The sequence below is a fragment of the Lithobates pipiens genome, unplaced genomic scaffold, assembly GCF_037356315.1.
Source record: "Lithobates pipiens isolate NorthernLeopardFrog02 unplaced genomic scaffold, aLitPip1_a1.2 Scaffold_13, whole genome shotgun sequence".
Lineage (NCBI taxonomy): Eukaryota > Metazoa > Chordata > Amphibia > Anura > Ranidae > Lithobates > Lithobates pipiens.
In genome coordinates, this window is record NW_027507718.1 from 137,269,962 (window position 1) to 137,287,982 (window position 18,021).

General features: G+C 42.0%; 1 protein-coding gene across 1 annotated transcript in view; it reads right to left on the bottom strand.

Moving 5' to 3' along the window:
* RNF126 (ring finger protein 126) overlaps window positions 1–18,021 on the bottom strand; it is a 126,950-nt gene that overhangs the window by 48,101 nt on the left and 60,828 nt on the right. Inside the window, exons 2-4 of the mRNA XM_077475630.1 lie at window positions 16,202–16,257; window positions 15,180–15,237; window positions 14,842–15,080 (exon numbers count right to left, since the gene is read on the bottom strand). Of these exons, the coding sequence (XP_077331756.1) occupies window positions 14,842–15,080; window positions 15,180–15,237; window positions 16,202–16,257 (353 nt within the window). The remainder of the gene's footprint in view (window positions 1–14,841; window positions 15,081–15,179; window positions 15,238–16,201; window positions 16,258–18,021) is intronic.

Consider the following 18,021-nt stretch of genomic DNA (forward strand, 5'->3'; position numbering starts at 1 on the left):
TGCCATCTGTCATCAGTGCCACGTATAAGTGCCACATATTAGTGCCACGTATCAGTGTCACGTGCCATCAATGCCACTTATCAGTGTCACGTGCCATCAATGCAACTTATCAGTGCCATCTGTCATCAGTGCCAAGTATTAGTGCCATCTGTCATCGGTGCCACGTATCAGTGCCACATATCATTGTCCTGGTGCTCCAGGGCCTTCAAAAGTGTAATAGGTAATCAACAAATTAGATGTTTAATTTATGCTCCTAGAACAGGTGATGGTGCTCCCTGCATGTTGGGCCTCTATGTGGCCAGGCTGTGAAAAAGTCCCACACATGTGGTATTGTAATACTCAGGAGGAGTAGCAGATTTTTTTGGGGGGTGTCATTTGTGGTATACACATGCCATGTGAGAAAAAACCTATTACAATGACAATTTTGTGGAAAAAAAATGAAAAAAAAATCTTAATTTTGCAAAGAATTGTGGGGGAAAAAAAATGACCACATCAAAAAGCTCACCATGCATCTTACTAAATACCTTGGAATGTCTACTTTCCAAAAAGGGGTCATTTGGGGGGGTATTTGTACTTTCCTGACTTGTTCGGGTTGCAATAAATGAGAGATGGCCACAGAACATCAGATGTGATCAATTTTGTATGAGTCGCACCACAGCTTGTAGACTCTCTAACTTTCACAAAGACCAAATAATATCCACTAATTTGGGTTATTTTTACCAAAGATATGTAGCAGTATAAATTGTGGCCAAAATTTATGAAGAAAAATGAATAATTTGCATAATTTTGTCACAGAAACAAAGAAATATGCGTTTTTTTTTCAAAATTTTCGGTATTTTTTCGTTTACAGCGCAGAGGTGATCAAATACCACAAAAAGAAAGCTCTATTTTTGAGAAAAAAAGGACAAAAAATTCATTTGGGTACAGTGTTGCATGACTGAGTAATTGTCAAAGTGTGAGAGCACCGAAAGCTGAAAATTGGTCTGGGCAGGAAGGGTGTTTAAGTGCCCAGTAAGCAAGTGGTTAAAGTGAAGCGTTTTTAATCTTTGCCGTATGCATTTGTTGCTTACTTTAAATGAAACCAGGGTATGGTCACTGCTACCCAGATGTTCTTTTATATGAATATTGGCAATAAGCTCTACATGGTTTGAGATAAACAGGTCTAGCAGAGCGTCATTCCCAGTCGGGGGACTCAATAAAAGACCATAAAATTGTCTTGTAATAGGTTTATACATTTTTGCCCTTTAACTGTTCCAGCAGTGCCAATACTCCAATCAAGTTCCGGGTAGTTAAAATCTCCCATTATTATCGTCATCACTCTTCCAGCCCTTGCAGCCTATTCCATCTGTGCAAGGAGCTGAGTCTCCACCTCCTCATTAACACTGAGAGGTCTATAACGAACTCCAATGATAAACTTTGTAGTACACACACCAATGTACAGTTCAACCCATAATGCTTCAGACTCATCACATCTTCATCAACTAGGTTCTCTTTCAACACTCGCTTGGAGATCACTTCTCATATAGAGACAGACACGACCACCCTTCTGTTTACCCCTTTCTTTCCAATAGAAAGCATATTCAGGAATTTTAATAGCCCAGTCATGAGAAGAATGAAGCCAAGATTCAGCAATACCTTTTTTGATCATGGTTCTCCTCGTGCACCAGAGCTTCCAACTCACCTATTTTGCCTGGCAGACTTCTGGAATTGGTGAACAAGCACTTTAATTCATTGTCACATTTATTTTAGTACAAAAAGTACCATTTACAATGGTCGTTTGTAACATAGGAACCTTTATATCATCTGCCATAGCCCTCCTCCCAACTTTCCATATTCCACCCACCAATAGGGGCTGACCCTTGTCTGACCCATTATAATCCAAGTTCACCCTCCGCCCTCCCCCAAATTCCTAGTTTAAATACTCCTCCAGCCTTCCCATAAACCTCTCCCCCAGCACAGTAGACCCCCTTCCATTTAGATGCAAATCATATTTAGCATATAGTTTGCACCCCAGTAAAAAGTCAGCCCGGTGCTCTAAAAACCCAAATCACCTCTTAACATCAGGTCTTTAGCCATGTATTCAGCTCTCTAATCTCCCCCTGCCATTCCTGTGTTGCACATGGCACAAGTGATATTTCAGAGAATATCACCTTGGAGGTCCTTCCCTTCAAATTGCAGCCTAGTTCTTTAAATTGGTTCTTAAAGAGCCTCCACATTCCATATATTCTGTCATTGGTTCATGGAAGATGACTTTGCATGACACAGTCATTGATGCTAAAGGGGGCAATATGCAGTACTGCACAGTTTGCAGACATTTAAAAAAGGGGGTTGTGTCATTTGTTTACTTGTTGCTATGTTTTGTTTTAGGATTGTGCCATTCTGTTATAGCCTACAGATGAATATGAATCCCATAAGAAATAATATATAAATATATATATTACACACACACACACACACACACACACACACACACACACACATACACTACCGTTCAAAAGTTTGGGGTCACCCAAACAATTTTGTGTTTTCCATGAAAAGTCACACTTATTCACCACCATACGTTGTGAAATGAATAGAAAATAGAGTCAAGACATTGACAAGGTTAGAAATAATGATTTGTATTTGAAATAACATTGTTTTTACATCAAACTTTGCTTTCGTCAAAGAATCCTCCTTTTGCAGCAATTACGGCATTGCACACCTTTGGCATTCTAGCTGTTAATTTATTGAGGTAAGCTGGAGAAATTGCACCCCACGCTTCTAGAAGCAGCTCCCACAAGTTGGATTGGTTGGATGGGCACTTCTGGCGTACCATACGGTCAAGCTGCTCCCACAACAGCTCAATGGGGTTCAGATCTGGTGACTGTGCTGGCCACTCCATTACCGATAGAATACCAGCTGCCTGCTTCTGCTGTAAATAGTTCTTGCACAATTTGGAGGTGTGTTTAGGGTCATTGTCCTGTTGTAGGATGAAATTGGCTCCAATCAAGCGCTGTCCGCTGGGTATGGCATGGCGTTGCAAAATGGAGTGATAGCCTTCCTTATTCAGAATCCCTTTTACCCTGTACAAAGCTCCCACCTTACCAGCACCAAAGCAACCCCAGACCATCACATTACCTCCACCATGCTTAACAGATGGCGTCAGGCATTCTTCCAGCATCTTTTCATTTGTTCTGCGTCTCACAAACGTTCTTCTTTGTGATCCAAACACCTCAAACTTGGATTCATCCGTCCACAACACTTTTTTCCAGTCTTCCTCTGTCCAATGTCTGTGTTCTTTTGCCCATCTTAATCTTTTTCTTTTATTGGCCAGTCTCAGATATGGCTTTTTCTTTGCCACTCTGCCCTGAAGCCCAAAATCCCGCAGCCGCCTCTTCACTGTAGATGTTGACACTGGTGTTTTGCGGGTACTATTTAATGAAGATGCCAGTTGGGGACCTGTGAGGTGTCTGTTTCTCAAACTAGAGACTCTAATGTGCTTATCTTCTTGCTTAGTTGTGCAACGCGGCCTCCCACTTCTTTTTCTACTCTGGTTAGAGCCTGTTTGTGCTGTCCTCTGAAGGGAGTAGTACACACCGTTGTAGGAAATCTTCAATTTCTTTGCAATTTCTCGCATGGAATAGCCTTCATTTCTAAGAACAAGAATAGACTGTCGAGTTTCAGATGAAAGTTCTCTTTTTCTGGCCATTTTGAGCGTTTAATTGACCCCACAAATGTGATGCTCCAGAAACTCAATCTGCTCACAGGAAGGTCAGTTTTGTAGCTTCTGGAAGGAGCTAGACTGTTTTTAGATGTGTGAACATGATTGCACAAGGGTTTGCTAATCATCAATTAGCCTTCTGAGCCAATGAGCAAACACATTGTACCATTAGAACACTGGAGTGATAGTTGCTGAAAATGGGCCTCTATACACCTATGTAGATATTGCACCAAAAACTAGACATTTGCAGTTAGAATAGTCATTTACCACATTAGCAATGTATAGAGTATATTTGTTTAAAGTTAGGACTAGTTTAAAGTTAGCTTCATTGAAAAGTACAGTGCTTTTCCTTCAAAAATAAGGACATTTCAATGTGACCCCAAACTTTTGAACGGTAGTGTATATATATATATATATACACACACATATATACACATATATACATACACACACACATACACACACACACATATACACACACACATTATATATATATATATATATACACACACATACACAGTGCCTTGCGTAAGTATTCGGCCCCCTTGAACTTTTCAACCTTTTGCCACATTTCAGGCTTCAAACATAAAGATATAAAATTTAAACTTTTTGGGAAGAATCACCAACAAGTGGGACACAATTGTGAAGTGGAACGAAATCTATTGGATAATTTCAACTTTGTTAGCAAATAAAAAACTGAAAAGTGGTGCGTGCAAAATTATTCGGGCCCTTTACTTTCAGTGCAGCAAACACTCCAGAAGTTCAGCGAGGATCTCTGAATGATCCAATGTTGTCCTAAATGACTGATGGTGATAAATAGAATCCACCTGTGTGTAATCAAGTCTCTGTATAAATGCACCTGCTCTGTGATACTCTCAGGGTTCTGTTGAAAGCGCAGAGAGCATCATGAACAAACCAGGCAGGTCCATAATACTGTTGTGGAGAAGTTTAAAGCTGGATTTGGATACAAAAAGATTTCCCAAGCTTTAAACATCCCAAGGAGCACTGTGCAAGCGATCATTTTGAAATGGAAGGAGTATCAGACCACTGCAAATCTACCAAGACCTGGCCGTCCCTCTAAACTTTCAGCTCAGACAAGGAGAAGACTGATCAGAGATGCAGCCAAGAGGCCCATGATCACTCTGGATGAACTGCAGAGAACTACAGCTGAGGTGGGAGAGTCTGTCCATAGGACAACAATCAGTCGTACACTGCACAAATCTGGCCTTTATGGAAGAGTGGCAAGAAGAAAGCCACTTCTCAAAGATATCCATAAAAAGTCTCGTCTATAGTTTGCCACAAGCCACCTGGGAGACACACCAAACACATGGAAGAAGGTGCTCTGGTCAGATGAAACCAAAATCGAACTTTTTGCCCACAATGCAAAACGATATGTTTGGCGTAAAAGCAACACAGCTCATCACCCTCAAAACACCATCCCCACTGTCAAACATGGGGGTGGCAGCATCATGGTTTGGGCCTGCTTTTCTTCAGCAGCGACAGGGAAGATGGTTAAAATTGAGGGGAAGATGGATGCAGCCAAATACAGGACCATTCTGGATGAAAACCTGTTGGAGTCTGCAAAAGACCTGAAACTGGGACGGAGATTTATCTTCCAACAAGACAATGATCCCAAACATACAGCAAAATCTACAAAGGAATGGTTCACAAATAAAACGTATCCAGGTGTTAGAATGGCCAAGTCAAAGTCCAGACCTGAATCCAATCGAGAATCTGTGGAAAGAGCAGAAAACTGCTGTTCACAAACGCTCTCCATCCAACCTCACTGAGCTCGAGCTGTTTTGCAAGGAAGAATGGGCAAGAATTTCAGTCTCTCGATGTGCAAAACTGATAGACATACCCCAAGTGACTTGCAGCTGTAATCGCAGCAAAAGGTGGCTCTACAAAGTATTAATGCAATGGGGGCCGAATAATTTTGCACGCCCCACTTTTCATTTTTTTTATTAGTTAAAAGTTTCAAAAATCCAATAGATTTCGTTCCACTTCACAATTGTGTCCCACTTGTTGGTGATTCTTCACAAAAAATTTAAATTTTATATCTTTGTTTGAAGCCTGAAATGTGGCAAAAGGTTGAAAAGGTCAAGGGGGCCGAATACTTCCGCAAGGCACTGTGTATATATACATACATACACACCGTATTTGTCGGCGTATAACACACTTTTTTCCGCTTAAAATCAAGGGAAATTTGTGGGTGAGAGTTATACGGCAATAAATACGGTATGCGTTTTTTTTTCCTGCTCACTTATGTTGTCTTTAAAAATGGTATATACTAGATATTACCAATTCTCCCAGGGTAGGCAAACTTGAAACTAGGGAATGGGTTTTTTGATGCCGAAACAGATACCGAAAATGAAAAATACACTAGGCCGAAAACCGAAACCGATACCGAAACAGCACCGATACCGAAAATGAAACATACACTAGGCCGAAAACCGAAACCGATACCGAAACAGCACCGATACCGAAAATGACTGTTTTTAAAAAATATTTTTATACAGGAGGTGGTCAGAGACTGGGGACATGGTACAGGTGGTCAGAGACTGGGGACATGGTACAGGTGGTCAGAGACTGGGGACATGGTACAGGAGGTGGTCAGACACTGGGGACATGGTACAGGGTGTGCAGGGAAGAGAGCCGCCTCCGCCGCCTGTTTGATAACAGCGCCGGGAACATCACAGCTTTCATTTCAATAGCTGTGTGTTCCTGGCCGCACCGTCACACACAGCCCCTCCCCCTTGTCCGGGCACTTTGATAGACAGATCATCCGTCCAATCCTGCGGATGATCTGTCTATCTAAGTGCCCGGATAAGGGGGAGGGGCTGCGTGTGACGGCGCGCGGCCGGGAACACACAGCTATTGAAATGAAAGCTGCGATGTTCCCCAAGCTGTGATCAAACAGGCGGCGGAGGTGGCTCTCCTGCGCTATACACCCCCCATGACGGGCGTCACCAGGGGCGGGGGGATGAAGCCCCGCCCCCGCCACGCCCCATTTTCGGCTCCATTATCGGCCGTTTTTCTCTTTCGGCAAATTGGCGAAAAGGGCATTTTCGGCCGATATGTTGCGGCGGCCGAAATTTCGGTGCATCACTACTTGAAACTGCATGTTAACCCCTAGATGTGTTAACCCTATGGAGGGTACAATAACATTTCTCAGTGACAAACAAAAGAAAAACACATTTCTTGCAAATTAGAAACAAATAATGCGCATACACACACACACACACACACACACACACACACACACACACACACACACACACACACACTTCACTGGAAGACAAGGTGGTTTATGTGGGTTTATTATGGGAGTTTCTGTGATAGACCAACACAAAAGAGGCACAGAATAGTGAAGTGGAAGGAAAATGATAAATGGCTTTCAACATTTTTTTTTACAAATATGTGAAAAGCGTAGTGTGCATTTGTATTCAGCCCCCTTTACTCTGATACTCCTAAATAAAATCTAGGGGAACCAATTGCCTTCAGAAGTCACCTAATTAGTAAACAGAGTCCACTTGTGTGTAGGTTTAATCTCAGTATAAATATAGCTGTTCTGTGAAGCCCTCAGAGGTTTGTTAACCACTTAAGGACCGGGCCTCTTTTTCAGACTCTATGTTTACAAGTTTTTTTTTTTTCTACAAAATTACTTAGAACCCCCAAACATTATACATTTTTATTTTCACACCCTAGAGAATAAAATGGTGGTCGTAGCAATACTTTGTCACACCAGATTTGTGCAGCGTTCTTACAAAATACACTTTTTTGAATTAAAAAATAAAAACAGCAAAGTTAGCCCAATTTTTTTTATACTGTGAAAGATAATGTTACGCCGAGTAAATTGATACCAAACATGTCATGCTTCAAAATTGTGCCTGCTCGTTGAATGGCGACAAACTTTTAACCTTAAAAATCTCCATAGGCGACATTTAAAAAATTCTACCGGTTGCATGTTTTTTTGTTAGAGGAGACCCAGGGCTAGAATTATTGCTCTCGCTCTATCGATCGCAGCGATACCTCACACGTGTGGTTTGAACGCCTTTTTTATATGCGGGTGCTACTCACCTAAGCATTCGCTTCTGCACGTGAGCTTGTGGGATGGGGCGCGTTTAAAAAAAATAAAAAAAAAATAAAAATAAATGGAATTTTGGAGTCACCATAAAATCCTCTTCATGACCTTAGGGTTATATTGCCCCTTTAGGAGAGGGCTAGGCAGAAAGTGTTAAAAGCAGCAACACTTGCACAGTAGGGGGGCGGTCCTACGGGCTGTAACCCCTCACAGTGCATCCAGCAGCTCAGGTCGTCAAAAGCAGTACAAAAGATAAATAGGAGGGGTGGGTGCTGTGTCCTTCAATGAACTTAAAAGAAAATAGGATTTTTTGCACTCACTGTAAAATCCTTTTCTCTGTAGTTCACCGACTGACACAGCTCCTTTCTTAGACCATCGGGTTGTTACGCCACCTTCAGGAGAGGACTAGGCAGAACATGTTAACATGTTATAACAAAACTAGAACTTTCTAGTTCCATGCAAGGGGCAGTCCCTTGGGTAACAACCACCCAGCCTGCCTCTTGCAGCTTCAGTACATCAACAAGCAGTATAACAAAAAATAGGAGGGGAGGGTGCTGTGTCAGTCGGTGAACCACAGAGAAAATGGGATTTTTTGTACTCACCGTAAAATCCTTTTCTCTGTAATTCACCAACCGACACAGCTCCACTCTTAGCCATTGGGCTGTTACGCCTGCTAGAGGCAAAACTACCTGAGGCTACTAGAAAATGGCCGAGACGGGGGGGGGGGGGCAAGAAAGGAGCTCGAGACAGGGGAGGGAAGAGACCGGGAGGGAAGGGAGAGCGAGAGACCCCCTAGTCGACCTCCCAGGGAATGCCCAGCTGCTCCATCCTGTCGAGACAGGTGGAACCATACTTAGCCCTCTTGCAGGGACTGCTTTACTCATTCCTCAGACCGACCCATCACCGGAGCAGTATGGGGCGGCTGCTGGCCACGGCACACTGACAGACAGCAGTAGCCCGGTCATGTGTGTGCCCCATATAGCTCACCGGCCACCCCTGGAGTAGATGGGGCATGTTGTGAGCAGGCCCAGCGTGTAGCTAGGGCCTGCTCACACTCGACGGCCAGGCTGGGGAGACTACAAGGAACTAAATTATCCTGCCTGTCACCCAGCCCGGCTGTTTATTGTAGAACACAGGAATCAAAAATGCAGAAAAAAGAAAAAATTCCCAGGACCAATGGTCCCACGGAGAGCCAAGTCCTGCTCCTACACTAGGCAGAAAAAAAACTGAGCTGTTGGATGCAGTGAGAGGGGTTATAGCCATTAGGACCAACCCCACCCTTAGATCTCATATTTGGATTTAAACTCAAAAAAAAAAAAAAAAAAAAATACATAAAAAAAATGCGCCTTTAAGAAGTATGGGAAGTGAATTTTTGACGTCGCTTCCGCCCTGCCATGGCATGGCATGGAGACAGGTGGGGGCCATCTTCCCCTTACTTGCCTCCGATAAGCGGCAGAGGCACCGGATCGCGGTGAGGTGTGGGGGGGGGGGTTGGGGGATGACGACCCCTCTCCCCCCACCGATAAAAGTGATCTCACGGTGAATCTGCCGCAGAGACCACTTTTATCTTGTAGCCGAACTAGCTGCTGCCATAACAACTATATCTGTCCGACCCAGGCGGACGAAAAATCAGCTTCTGAGCAGAAAAGAAGGGCCCTTGCCTACACCGTGGCTCCTTTCCTTTACTGGACTGTGGAAGTAACGTGCTCTTACCCATAGTTACATTCTTAAGGCTCCAAAGAGCCTCTCTCCCTGGAAGGGCAAGTCCGCCGGTGCTTTCTTAGATGGTCCACAGACCAGCATTTCAGCCAAATCAGGTGACATAGCACTACTGCTGATACTGAGGCCCTCGGCCCTTCTGTCGGCAGGAGTGCCTTCCACTGGAATCGAGGTTACCTTATTTAACCTGGATACTGGGGGGGGGGGGGGGGGGGGAGAGAGAGAGATGTCCATTTTTTCAGGAGACTCATCCAAAAATGTTAAGTCAATGCAAACCTACCAAGACATGGCTGTCCACCTAAACTGACAGGCCAGGCAAGGAGAGCATTAATCAGAGAAGCAACCAAGAGGCCCATGGTAACGCTGGAGGAGCTGCAGCGATCCACAGCTCAGGTGGGAGATTCTGTCCACAGGATAACTATTAGTCATGCACTTCACAAATCTGGCCTTTATGGAAGAGTGGCAAGAAGAAAACCATTGTTGAAAGAAAGCCATAAGATGTCCCGTTTGCAGGAAGCCATGTGGGGGACACAGCAAACATGTGGAAGAAGGTGCTCTGGTCAGATGAGAACATTTTGGCCTATAAGCAAAACAATATGTGTGGCAGAAAACAAATACTGCACATCAACCTGAAATATGATGATGGCAGCACCATGTTGTGGGGATGCTTTTTTTCAGCAGCGACAGGGAAGCTGGTCAGAGTTTATGGATGGAGCCAAATACAGGGCAATCAATTTGTCCGAGTCTGCAAAAGACTGAGGCGGAGGTTCACCTTCCAGCAGGACAAGGACCCTAAACATATAGCCAGAACTACAATGGAATTTAGAGCAAAGCATATTCATGCATTAGAATGGCCCAGTCAAAGTCTAGACCTAAACCCAATTGAGAATCTGTGGCAAGACTTGAAAATTGCTGTTCACAGACAGACCGACACTCTGCAATCAATCTAACAGAGCTTGAGCCGTTTTGCAAAGAAGAATGGGCAAAAATGTCACTCCCTAGATGTGCAAAGCTGGTAGAGACATCCCCAAAAAGACTTGCAAAGAAAAGTGGTTCTACAATGTATTGACTCAGGAGGGCTGAATACCAATGCACTCCACACATTTTCACATATTTGTGAAAAATGTTGAAAAACATTTATCATTTTCTTTCCACTTCACAATTATGTGCCACTTTGTGTTGGTCGATCACATAAAATCCCAATAAAATACATTCACGTTTTTGGTTGTAATATGACAAAATGTTGAAAATTTCAAGGTGTATGAATACCTTTTCAAGTCACTGTACATCTGAGGGTACAGGTCCACATCCCGTCTGTGGTTCAAACCACTGGGAGCATGGGTCTGCACCTCAAATATTCACCAGACCTCCTGCTTTAACAATTTCTTGTGCATCGCCCACTTTGGTCCCATAAAAATTGAATGATCTCATCTCGGCCCCGTACACCGCACAAAAGTGCCTGGAGGCATGCGATATATTGCATGCCTTAAGCTTGCCACTATCACAGAAATGTTCCCCTATATGGGTACAGAGGGCTTGTGTGGTGCTCGCAATGTATTTCAGTTTTCATGTGGTACAATTAATAAGATAAAACACATACATACAAGTACAAATTGGCTGGAAAATCTCACACCAGATAGCACATTGTATAGACTCTGATCAGAATAGAGAATAGGTTAATTTTTTAATGAACAATCTGTCTGTATTCAATAGAAGAAGACCATTGTCATCACACCACTCTGCTTCAGAAACCGCTTGTGAGAGTCCAGATTCTTCACTTTTTAACCACTTCAATATTAGGCAATTTCCACCCTTCCTGCCCAAGCCAATTTTCAGCTTTCAGCATTGCCACTTTTTGAATGACAATTGCGTGGTCATGCAACACTGTACGCATATGAAATTTTTATCATTTTGTTCACACAAATAGAGCTTTCCTTTGTTGGTATTTGATCACCTCTGCGGTTTTTATTTTTTTGCTAAACAAATTTGCAAAGAGAGGTCACCAAGAGCCTCAGCCTCTCTTTCTGTGGGCTATCACAGGGTTACCTCTAAAGTCATGTGCAGAAAACAGAAAACTGTGCACGCACAGCAAAGAAAGCTGAATCAAAAAAAAAAAAAAAAGAAGAATAAAAAATTCCTGACTGGGATTGCATGATGGCAAGAAATTCAAATGTGTTCTGAGCATATATTGCCCAGCTGCTAGAAGTAAACAGAGCCCCAAGTATAAAGTAGCGGAATTCCTAAAAAAAAAAAAAAAAAAAAAAAAAAAAAAAAAAACACCACATCCTCATCACCACAGAAGAACTATCCCCTGCATACTCTATGCCTATAGCTACAGCCGTACCTGAGAAGGAAAAATCTCTCAGGCTTCATTCAAACCATGGTGTTCCATTTTGCGAGGCAAAAATCGCAGGACACCCTTGTGATTGCCGTTACTTTGGCACCGAATTGTGGCACAATTCTGCACCCGACGAATTGGGGTGAAATTGCGCAAACAGAATCCCGGGAGCCCTGACGCCCAAGAACTTATTTTGAGTGTCCCGCAATTCAGTTTGCGCGATTTTACCACAATTCGTTGGGCTACAATCATGGCAGAATTGTGCTGCGATTTGGTGCCACACCGCTGGTCTTGACACTCTGCTTTTAGCTTAGACCAGTTATTTGATTCCTTGCTGAGTCAGAATGAATGTAAGAGCAGAATGAGATAACACCACAGATGGTACACCATTAGTTGAACTGAAAACACCTGTGCTCGTTGGCAAGGAAGAGACTTCAGGATTTCCAATATCTGGCCTGAATCAGCTATTAATAGTAGGAAAATCTTACAGTTCAAGCAAAAAAACATAGCAGAGAGGAAGCCTACATTCACTCTAGATGTGACCACTCCCCTCACAAATTAGCATTGAAAATCGCACAGGAAGCAGAAAATCCCAATGCAAATTTGCACCATGTACCGCTTTGAATTTTTACTGAAGTCGCAGCGCATAAGTGTGAACCAGCACTAAAAGAAAGTTAAAATGAAAAAGGTAATGCAAACATTTCATTCACCCACAGAAAGCATGAGAGCTGCAGATCGATGTGGGCACATATTACCACAGCAGTTCTCTGCAGTTGCTTCCTCCTGCCTTTTAATGTAAACAGGGCACAAACAAAATTGTTGTGCCCTTACACAGACCAACATTTTTCTAATGCAATCTCTGCACAAGCATGCAGCTCCAAGTGTAACTGAGCAAGTGTGAGAAGTTGGGGCCTCTAGGTTTGGTCTTCAGTTTCTACATGCCTACAGTGTCCATTTCTGCTCTAGGCAGCAATATAACCTTTGGATGCTTATTATCCATAAAACAAAGTCCCTCAGGGCACAGTAGAAAAATCTGACAGTACATGTACATAGAGAATGTTGTAATCTTTGTCACAGCTCTCTAGAAATCCCTAGATAGGAACAGAGAAAGATTTGTGTAAAAAAAAGAATCGACTTTACCTTCAGACGTACGTTTTTTTGTCTGCCAGGATACAGCAATATCTTTCCTCCTTTCCCAAATGGCTGAAACTATTTTTTTTAATTCTACAAGCTGACAACCAAACAAATAGTTCCAGGCAATGGGCAAAGGTAGAATGAGGTCAAGTTGATTTTTACAGTTTGGCTTTGTTTTTTTACAGGTGTTATTTAGGAATTGCCAAGGACCTCTGCCATGAGAGGCAACAGTTTACAACTACCTCTGTGCACAGGATTTGGTTAGATATATACAGACCAGATCTGTGTTCTGAACAAAGGCTGCCTATATTATTATTCCTTTTTTTTTTTTGGAATGTCAGTTATCTGGTTGCCTCTAGAACATTTGTTTATCTAGTGAAGTTAGTGGGAAATGAGAACTCTGGATCAGGTCAGTAAAGCAAGTTTTAACCTCGTAAAGGCCTTTTTCAGACTGTTTACAAGTTAAAACATTTTTTTTGCTAGAAAATTACTTAGAACCCCCAAACATTATACATTTTTTTTTCTAACACCCTAGAGAAAAAAAAATGGCGGTCATTGCAATACTTCTTGTCACGCTGTATTTACGCAGCAGTCTTACAAGCGCACTCTTCTGGGAAAAAATTGACTTTTTTGAATAAAAAATAAACAGTGAAGTTTGCCCAATTGTTTTTTAAATTATGAAAGATAATGTTGCGCCGAGTAAATCGATACCCAACAGGTCACGCTTCAAAATTGCACCCGCTCGTGGAATGGCGTCAAACTTTTACCCTTAAAAATCTCCATAGGAGACGGTTAAAAAAATTCTACAGGTTGCATGTTTTGAGTTACAGGGGAGATCTATGGCTAGAATTATTGCTCTCGCACTAACTGCAGCGATACCTCATGTGTGGTTTGACCTTTTTCATATGCGGGCGCTACTCACGGGCGCATTCCCTTCTGCATGCGAGCTAGTCGGGCTGGGGCGCGTAAAAAAAAAAAAAAAGGGCCACTTTTATTCCTATTGCAAGAAATGTAAACATCCCTTGTAGTAGAAAAAAGCATGACAGGTCCTCTTAAATATGAGATCTGGGGTCAAAAAGTTCTCAGATCTCATATTTGGACTTGAATGCAAAAAAAAAAAAAAAAAAAAAAAAAAAAAAAAAAGTTAAAAAAAATTCAAAAATTTTGTCATAAAAAAAAAAATAAAAAAAATAAAATAAAAATATGACAACAGAAAAATGTCACTTTAAGACGTATGGGTGGAAGTGACGTTTTGACGTCGCTTCCGCCCTGCTATAGTATGGAGATGGGTGGAGGCCATCTTCCCCTCACTCGTCTCCATACCCAGCCATGGATAGGTACCAATCGCCTCCACTGATGGCGCCGGTAAGCGGCAGAGGGCGTGACGGATGGCCTCTCTCCGACAGCCAGTAATGGTGATCTTGTGGCAAATCCGCCACAGAGAGCACAATTATCGTAATCAGGACCGCTGGCTCAAAAGATGGATACCTCGGTTGTGGCAGCAGCTTCTGTCATTACCGAGATATCCATCTTTAAACTGCCGAGGTATATGTACTGGAGCCGGTCAGCAAGTGAGGAGAGTTAAGCAAGGGCAGCCTATGATTTGTCCCGTTAAGTCTAGAAAATTTAAAAGCAAAATTAGTTTCATCTTGGGACCTGGGAATTTTTTTTCCCCCAATTCTTTATAGACCTGGGATATTTTAATGCATTATCTCAAGGATTCCTAAGAAAAGTTAGTTGCATATGCAGACATAATACCACCAAAAGCAAATCATGTCTTATAAAAAAATAAATAAAAAAAATAGAGATATAGGCCAAATGCTACTACCCCATCCCCATACCTAACTCTGCTCAGCTCCTCCTCACCCTTCTAAGGTAGGCACACCCTCATGCCTTCCCGTAGAGCGCCTTGTACTCAGTCTAGCACGTGGTTGTCTTGCGCTGTATCTTTGCCGCGACTGTTGTTCTCTTCTGTTTTCCGCTTCGCGACCCTCTTCACTTGCTCCAGTTGCTCCAAATATGGGGAACTCTAGGCCCTCATTGAATATCCCAAAAGTAACTTGGCCATAACCAGGAGGTAATGTGAACTGGGTGGACTCTAGGCTCTTTAGATAGAAATTGTATTAGTAGAAGAAAAAAACAAACAAAAAACAAAACAAAAACAAAAAAAAAAAAAAACAGTTGACTATTGCATGCATATTTACCTCAAAGGGATGTCTGTTTTGATCTGTCCCAGAAGTAGTGCTAATATTTTCTGCGTTCCTGTAAAAGCCAGATTTACCATTTTGGCATGAATAGCTATTTTTTGCAAGTTGCTCTATGTTCACACTCACAACAAGCCCTTTCTGAAATACTTAATGCATATGAGCTACTGTCTTAGCAGAATAGCACACTACTCACAGTGCAACCTCTTTTCTTCATTATCCAGCGAACAGTAGGGGGTAGAGAAGCCACTTTTTTTGTGAGTGCAAGTTCACTTTTTTGGAAAAAAGGTGAACACCCTAAAACCCACTTCCCCAACCTCCTTGCCTGCGCTGACCTTACTTCCATGGGTGAGAAGCTGTATACCCACGCAATCAGTGTAGCGATCTGGGGATTTTCCATCCCCGTTTTTTTGCAGGGCTTTTCTCTGTGCCGCCGCTGACCAATCAAATTTGCTCCAAAACAGGTGAAGTTTAAATGTAAGTTGTGTCAATTAACATTTTTAAGCAAGGATGGGTCTATTTGTCCCTGTAGCTCATCACACCAACACCGAATATCAATTGTATGCTCTGGGGCATTGGATAGAATGTAATATTAAAATGGAACAATTATGAAATGTACATGATAAAGATCACAGAAATACTGCAGGTTATATCATATACTTAGAAGTTTCATATTAGAACTCCTGTAAGTACTAATCCTGAGAAAGAAGATCCATTGTAGAGCAATTATGGAAACTTCCAGTTAGTCTGATGTGGATTTGGACAAAACTATAATAAGCCTGTCTTGAGAAAAACGTGGATTGCCATTGCAAACGTTCTAAAAAATGCATACTGTCTGTTTTCAATACCTACTTAGGCACTGACTAGCAAGTAAAGTTAGGACTCCTAAATTGTAGGACTCTAGCCACAGTATTAAGATTACAATCAAGCAATGGAAACCTGGATATTACAAACACAGTTTTTCTTTAGAAAGGTCTGTATTTGAACAAAAGCTGACTTTTTTTTTTTTTAAACGTACTTACCTCATTTCAGGAAGCTCTTCAATGAACCCCGATTCACACCTGGGGCAAGTGTATTCCTACAGAGAAAAGAGGATGCAAAAAAGCAAACAGCTTAAATCGTATGCTTAACAGCACAGTAAGCATTAACCAAGTTAAAATGAGAAAACCATGAGGAAAAAAATAAAAAAAAATAAACGTGCAAAGTGCACATTTATTATTTTGGTTCCCAGAAGCCTGCAGAGAATTGTACCCACGATCAGCAGATAGTGGGTGCAATCTCAGGTTCCTGCAGACTCTCAGGACAGCTGTCTGCCGCCAGGAAGAATCAATGAACTACGAGAGTGCTCACCAGCACTTTGGTAGTTCATGGAGAACTACAAGCCATCAGTACTTGTAGGCATTCATCCACAGGAAAATGATAGAATGACATGGCAGAGTGGGCGGAGCTGCAGATGCTGGAATAGGTTACATGTTCCACCCCAAAAAACAGTGAATCATGTAACATGTTCGGGTGAAGGTGAAGTTTGACTTTAGGGCTAGCTTAAAAATTGTTTTAAAGTATACCAATGTGAATGTACAATGTATATGTAAAGCTCTGCATAAATTGATGGCGCTATACAAGTACCAATATTAATAATAATAATAATGTCAGTATTCATGTTTTATGCATGTTATGTGCTGCCTGACTGTGCCAAATAAGTGAAATGAAAAAAGCAAAAGGAAAAAATGAAGACCAAAAAAAGGTAAAAAACATATTGCAATCCGAACCTCTCCTGTCAAAGAGGAGGGCTGGTTAAAAAAAAAAAAAAAAAAATTAAAAGTCAGCAGCTGCAAACACTGTAACTGCTGACTTAATAAGCCGACTTACCTGTCTAGGGCGCCCGCGATGTAGGCCGCCCGAGGCCGACCTGTCCCTCGGCGGCGCCATTCTATCTAAGGGAAACAGTCAGTGGAGGCTTGCGGCTTCACTGCCAGTTTCCTACTGCGCATGCGCGAGTCGCGCAGCGCTTTGTGAATGGGATACGCTGTGTTCTGGGACACACAGTTCCCAGAACACAGCGCGACCCACTACCCAGAAGACGCCGCATGGAGGAGAGAAGACAGAAGAACTCCGGAGGAAGAGGCAGATTAGGATGATGTGCCTAGCAACAGGCATTTCTGGCAAGTAAAAAAAAAAAAAAAAATGTTCATTTTTTTTAAAGATTTTTTTCTCATTTTTAATGTATTTTTTTTTTCAGGGTGGCCCTCCACTTTAACATTAATATTCAATGTAAAATATTATACATTTGGTCAGATTTGCACCCAAGTGAAAAAAAGACCTAAATACAGTGGGGCCATAGTAAATGTATAAAAAACAGAATAGGCTGTGCAGCATTAAAAGTGGATTAGTCCCCATTTTAAAAATTAGAGCTCTTCTCTTCAACTAGTTCAGGAGAATTTAGCTTCCCAAAATGTAAAAAAATAAAAACAACATTTTGAAACCATGTCAGAAGTCCTAGAGTTAACCAAACACGAAATACAGCTAAAAAGTTATTTCTTCCAACTACTAGTGATACTATGGTTTTAACCACTTGCTTACTGGGCACTTAAACTCCCCTCCTGCCCAGACCAATTTTCAGCGCTGATGCACTTTGAATGACAATTGCGCGGCCATATAACACTGTACCCAAAATGAAATTTTTATCATTTTTTTCCCACAAATAGAGCTTTCTTTTAGTAGTATTTAATTACAGCTGGGAGTTTTACAAAAAAAGATGCAAACCCCCCCCCCCCCCCAAAAAAACTCATGTTTAATAGTTTGTTATAGAATTTTGCAAACAGGTCATTTTTCTCCTTCATTG